Below are 6,720 nucleotides of genomic sequence, written 5' to 3'. Positions count from 1 at the left end.
TTTAAAGTCACATCTATTTAACCCCTTGATGCTGTCAGTCCTGGTGCTTTCTAGAACCAACAACAGGACGCATGCCAAGAAATTGCAACTTCCGGTCTCAAAGGGCTAGAGGAAACTGTTTGGAAGGGAGTTTAACACATACCATATTTTCTTTCAAATAATTCTTCAACCTGTTTTCTCAAGTCTGTAATTCGGGCATTCCATTTCTCTGAAAAGAGAAAAGGAGGACGGATTAGACAACAAACAAGACTGAGCTTTTTCACAAAAAGACTGCTCTACGACTGAATACTGGAATATGCAGTGCGCCTTTAGAGCTCACGTGCACGCAGATACTTGTTGGGGTCTGGCAGACAGTCTACATCTCAAGATTTAGGCATGTACTACCAGAAAAGGGGTGGGGCAGAGGAGGGACAGAATGAAATGCTTAAGATTACCTTCAAAACTTGTGCGATGTCAAACCAAGTTTAAAAAAATTAGAGCACAAAAAGTTAAACTAGAGTTAATCCAAAAGAGGGTTCTCTAACATCAGCAGCTCATACCACCATTGGGGGTAAAGCCAATTTGTGGTAGCTGTTGACAGTTATCTATGTCTAGGGGCTTTTAAAAAACAAACCAACAAAAAACAACACTTCATTAGGGAAGCTTGATAAAGTTTATATTGGAGTACATCAAGTAGTTTTGGTGCAAATCTGTAAAGCTACAGAGGGCAGGTGCCATCCTCTTCCTTAGTCCAGCATTTGCCCAAATCTGGATGTTGGTCAGATTTGCTAAACAAGCACAAATTCTAAAAGACGACGCAGAAGATCCAAATCCAACTGCGCGTTCCTTGGAAAACTGGATTTAACGGCAGCATTTTAACAGTTTTGGCCGGGTTTCTTCTAGAGTGTACCTTTGTTTCACAGATTTTAGTGTCAATGCCTTTAGGAAAAGGCTGTACCTGATGCCAAATGGCCTTTAGTGACAATCTAATAAGCAAGAATGGAGAGCTCAAAAGAAAAATAAATCAATCAATCAATCAATCAATCATCAGGCTACACTGATACATTATACCTCCTTTTGCTGAAACACAGGTTTCAGGTTCAAGTCAATATTTTAAATTCATTTCAAAGTGAAGCTTCGTATGGGCATATATAGGCAACACACCATTCAGATGACATTTTTAAAGATTATAATGGATAAGCAACTCCTCTGATGTCAAGAAGAGGCTGCATTTCAAAGTTAGGCATGAATAAGGCCTTGTCTACATGGGAAAATTTTTTTGGAGTGTTGCATTAACACACAAAAGCGCTTTAGTCTAGTTGTCTGGCATCTCATCCTGCATTAAATTAACCTGCACGAATAAGATTTAAGATCCCCGTGGACACATCTGTATTATTTATTCCGCTTCTGGTAGTCCTTGGGCTCCTCTTGCACACTGCACAACTCCTCAACCTGGATCAGCCTGTTTATCTGGATGCCCTCTACTGCTCTCAAGTCCTTTTGATCTGCTATCAATCCCTTGTTTAAAAGCTGACATGCAGCTAGGCTTGCAGCTTTGTAACTCTACCTTGTGGCACAGAGCCACACATTGTAGTCGTCATGGTCCCATACAGACCCAAGAGCATTGGGTGGGTAAGGGGAGGGAAGCCGGGTGCCACGTGCAACTCTCGGAGAGAGACGGAAGTGTGGTTATTAGACTCCCCAGCAGAAATCCATCTTTCACTGCATGGAAATCTCTCATGGGAATCCTTGCTGTAACCATGAGCTCTGGTGGATAGATGGACAGTTTTGGTAAGGAGAGCCTGGGAAAGACACTCAAACAACTGCAGACTGCAATCAGGAGGAAAAACTCCCAGACCATCAGCCATTTTGGGCAAAGCCTCTCACTACTTGCTTGGCTTCCATCTTTACCTTTAGCATCCTCAAAATGGCATCCACACAAGAAACTTTAAGCTGTCAAGAATTTATTTCCTTGAAATACTGAACAGAACAACCAGTGGCCACTGTGCTGCCACACCAGTCTGTGCGGTTCTCCTTCTCAGCCAATTTTATGATTCATCCCCTGGGATGGCAGCACTAGGAGTTAAACATCAACCACACTACAATTCAAGAACATTTATTTGCAAGGGCAGATGCAGGGGGGAAAAAAAAAAAAAAAAGCAACCGAAAAAGTACTCTGGCTCACAGCGGGCATGTCTACACGACATGCTACGTTTCTGCTGTGACAAGCTAGTGACATACCATCGGCAGGCACTAACCAGGATGCCATTGCTTCTGCACACCAGCAACAAACTACTGTACAGTAATTCATTGCTACTGCACAGTAGGGTCGAAAACAACCCATCTGCTGCCGAGACTGCACAATACCAGCAGATACTGCGCAGTCAGGCACATGTGCAGACATTCCCAGTGTGATCAGTGCCCCAAGCTTTTACCTACCTTTACAGCTTATGAAGTAATTTGCCAAAATTAGGCTACAAAGACCTTTCAAAATATAGAGGGATATAAGACGACGTTCATATGGCTATATTAAATCTTCAGCTTTACTAATCCATTTGAAACCAGTTACTGAAAAAAAAACCTTTATTTTATTGTAATGCACTTCATGCTACTCCCTGTGAGTTAGATGCAGAATTCAAGGCTAAGCTACTGCTTGAATTTGGTGCAAAGCAATACAGATTCCCTGGGGCAACCAGATCACCCTCAGCACTGCCCAGCAATGGGCATAACCCAGGGCACCGGGGGGGGGGGCGTGTATTGATGCACTTTCATTGCAGCTATTTCACATTAGTCATAACGGAAAAGCACGAGCAAAAAAAAAAAATGCACAACACACACACACACCCCCCCCACCAAAGAAAAACAAATAGAAAAACAAGCATCTTTTTCTGTGTGGGCAAAGCTGAAGCCAAGTTACCCACTGTAAAGGAGTCCCCCTGCTTCTTTCCCCAAGCATGATTCCCCCTCTTAGCACATTCTTGTTTCGTTTAAAATATCAAGAGGAATTGACTACAATCAGCTCCTGACCCAGGCTCTACAATTGTCCATTAAGCTAAAAGTCAAAGTGCCTGCCTGGTTCCTTTATTTCCTTGAAAAAAAAAAAAAATCAAATGAAAAAAAGTTAAGTTTGCTCCTACTTTATGCAATTACCTGGGTATCAGTGTTTAAACTGTTCAGCCTTGTTTCTTTCCACCTACGATAGCTGCTGAAGGAGTTAAACGCTACAAACTTGATAGGTCAAAGTTGTTCTTGTTAGATGATCATTTTACATACACCATTATGAACAAATGCAGGTAGCTTATAATTTTTGAACGGCGCTAATATTTCTACAGAGACAAAGCCTCTTTCACCACATCTCAAAGTCCCATAACTTGATCTTATCTAGTACCACTGAACAGCACAATTTTTCAGAAAGCAAAAGACAAGCAAAAGACGACCCATCATTCTGAATCTTACCAAAATTGAACTCTCTCACTTTTCTTCTCCCAGTATTGGCTGCTTCATTTGTCGACTCCGTGTTCTTCGGTCTTTTGTTGGGTGGCAAGTAGTCGTCATCATCTGAAAACAAAGAAAGAAAACCTCACCAATGTTATTGCAAGGACTGCTGTTTGCCATGCTGAAAGTATTTTCAAATTCAAAAGTTCTAATTGCCTGTGTAAGGGCTCAAATTTGCCAACAAAAAAAACCCATTATGCGAGTAACTCAAAACACACTACCTGCTGGTATGTGAGCCGTTCATAGGAGCAAGAGTGCCAGCATGTGGCAAGATGTAGCAAAAGCAAGATTTAGGTCATGTTTTCCTGAAACAGATGTTCAACGTACCAAAAACCCAACAGTGTTCTGAACAGACACACTAGGCCAAAGTCGCAACAAAATACTTATTTACTTTACATATTTATGATCAACTGGAATTCATCTCACCCTTCTGTCTTGAAGCGTATTACCGGGCGCTGAAACATCATGACTTTACATATCACAAAGCAAATTCCACAGGAGTTTATGGTACTTTTGTCCCTGTGGAACTCAAGAGCTTTTCAGAAATCATTTCAAGCCAATATTACGCTAAAAAACCTACCATCTAAAGGTGGAATTTAATTCAACAAAAGCTCAGCAAATCTAGGGTTGTGCTCTACACCACTTTTAATTCCATAAGATTCACAGATGAAAAACATTAAAAATGGGGGGGGGGGGAAGGCCCATTCAATTTCTTTTCTGTGCTGCAGAAATCCCTTCTGGGGGAACTAGTTATACTAAACACACTTAAGCAAGCCAAAAAAAGTGAAAGCAGCTGATGGCCTCAGATTTTTACCTATCTGATGACAGAAGTTTAGTAAACCAACAAACAAGTCCAAGACTACAGCAGAACTGTAGTTTGTCCCCCCAGCACAATGATTTTAGCTAGGGAAACCTTTTCTGTTGGCAATGCCTCCAATCTAAGAGAGACAATTAAACTAAAGAAAAAAACTGAATCCTACCTCTTGCCTGGGATGGAAAAATCTGAAAAGATGTTGGGAACCCCCTTACCTCTCTTTTGGGCTCTATACAAGCAGTCTCAATGCATTACAGCAGAGGACTTTAAAAGGTTTGTATTTTAAAAAGAGAAGCTTTAGAATATTTAAATCATCTGTTTCACTGCAATAATATCAGAATTATATTTTACTGCTGGAAAAGTTTAAACGGCATCTCAACACATGTCAACTCCATCCTAAAAATGTACTGCACTGAAAGACCCAATTGCTGAGGCAATTATTTTGCTGGGTCCTAATCTTACTTACTAAAGTGGCAGACATATAAGAAGCCCACCCAAAACACACTTTAGGTAACGGTAGTCCACCTAACTCAGTTTAAAAAGGGGGGGGGAAAAAAGGTTAATTTTCAGCCCACGCAAAAGTAGCTTCAGTGATGCTCGATTACCATTGCAACCGTCTCACTGAACATATGGATGAAAAACATCAAAAGTAGTTACAACCGTTTTTTCTCTTCCCAAATAATTTTAAATCAACATCAGACACATAGATTAAACTTTCCAATAACTTACTTTGGTGCAGTCCAAGCTATTGATAAATCGGAATTCGTACATGAATGAAATCAGTTTAAAAATTCCAGTTTTAATTTCTGTAAGAATGAATGTCCCAAAACAACTTTTTAAAAATTCAACGTAATGAAGTGACAAAGTAATGACGCTCGTACTCTTACTGCTAGAAGCATACGTACAAAATACAATCATTCAAAGCCTAGCTTAATGGGTGCAATGAGTATGCTGTTTATACTGAACTTCTGACACAAAGCAGGCTTATGACAGTATGTTAATGCTGATGGATGATCACTGTTAGTTATCAGCAGGGATCCTTCAGATGCATTTCCAAAGGCAAAACATGGCATTTCCATTTTTTTACAGAAAATTTTTAGAATTGCCAGAGGCAAAAAAAAAGCTGACTGAAAAAAAATGCCGGCTCCTTAGCAGGAGCAAAAAGATCTCAAGCCACTGCAGCGGCCCACCTGGTAGGGATAAGCCACCAGCATGCAGGAAAGCAGCCAAGATGGTGGCCACCTGCTCCTCTCTCCACCGCTGATTGGCCAAGAGAGCTACCTGTTGTACAGCCCTGCCCTTCTCCACCAAACAGAAGCAAGGGGCAGGACTGCCACCAGGCCCCCTCAGCCAACTGGTGTTGTGCGGGGCTCACCATGGAAAAATGTGGATTTTCAAGTTTCATCAGAGACTTAAAAAAGTTTTTTTACCGTGGAAAACTAGGATCCATGATTATCAGGTGAAAGAAAATGATACGAACACTCTATTAGCAATTGTAAAGGCTTTTATTGCCAAGAGAAGGCAAAATATTGCAATACGGAAGTTGAAAAACTCACCTTCAATGGTGACCTCAACTTCAGGGTCTTCACTTGTTTCAGAAGGGGCGTGCTGAGACGAATCTGAGGGGAAACAAACAACTTCTGAATAGCGCATGCCATCTCAAGTACTCTCACCCCAAACAGTCAGCAATTTAAATGTTTAGACTGCTGCTTCTCAAAAAAGGCCCAACAGCTTCGATGCAAGTTTTAAATTCACAGAGTACACAAAGCGCAGAACAAAAGATACTTTTAACATAAGCCTTTAGACAAGGGAAAGGAAATGAGGATTATGCAGGCTACACTGCATGTGCACCAGTGCAGAGTCGGCATTAATGACGGTCGGAAATTCCTTATTCCAGGCTTAACAGGATTAATATAAATCATAAATATTTTCTCATTGTTATCAGGGATTACTGAAAATATAAACAAAGGCTTTCTCTCCCTCACAGATGCTTTATTTTCTCCATCATTCCCGTAATATTGTCAGACATGTACTGATTACATTACAATAATTTGCGTAAGACTACAACATCAACAGTGACAGATGACAGAAACAGACCCAAACTGACTTCAGTGGGGCAACGTGCATCACTGCAGTGACCAGGATCTGACCCACCTATATTCACACTCAATGTTTACAGATAGGGAATGAATTAAATTATATCCTGATAAAATAAAGGGAAGCCAATTTTGGGTTTAAATGCTTTAAACATACAAACTGATATAGACAGTACCCCTTTCTGTTTTAGTCAAAAACTGCTAAACTTGCAGATATGAAACAACGCTAAGAGTTCCAAGATGGAAACAAGGGTTGTTTATTTATACACATGCTCCGGGAGTGTGTGTATGTGTGTGTGCGCGTGTGGGGGGGAGGAGGGGGGAGCTCTTTCATTT

The 6,720-nt window shown here is 40.9% G+C and overlaps 1 protein-coding gene across 1 annotated transcript in view; it reads right to left on the bottom strand.

Annotated features, from left to right (window-relative positions):
* Nucleotides 1-6,720, bottom strand: part of GTF2I (general transcription factor IIi) — a 65,041-nt gene that overhangs the window by 8,422 nt on the left and 49,899 nt on the right. Inside the window, exons 12-14 of the mRNA XM_019545300.1 lie at nt 5,845-5,907; nt 3,436-3,537; nt 143-208 (exon numbers count right to left, since the gene is read on the bottom strand). Coding sequence (XP_019400845.1) covers nt 143-208; nt 3,436-3,537; nt 5,845-5,907 — 231 coding nt within the window. The remainder of the gene's footprint in view (nt 1-142; nt 209-3,435; nt 3,538-5,844; nt 5,908-6,720) is intronic.

The sequence above is a fragment of the Crocodylus porosus genome, unplaced genomic scaffold (assembly GCF_001723895.1).
Source record: "Crocodylus porosus isolate Cpor-Errol unplaced genomic scaffold, CroPor_comp1, whole genome shotgun sequence".
In the NCBI taxonomy this organism is placed as follows: Eukaryota; Metazoa; Chordata; order Crocodylia; family Crocodylidae; genus Crocodylus; species Crocodylus porosus.
This window is presented reverse-complemented; position numbering and strand designations above follow the sequence as displayed.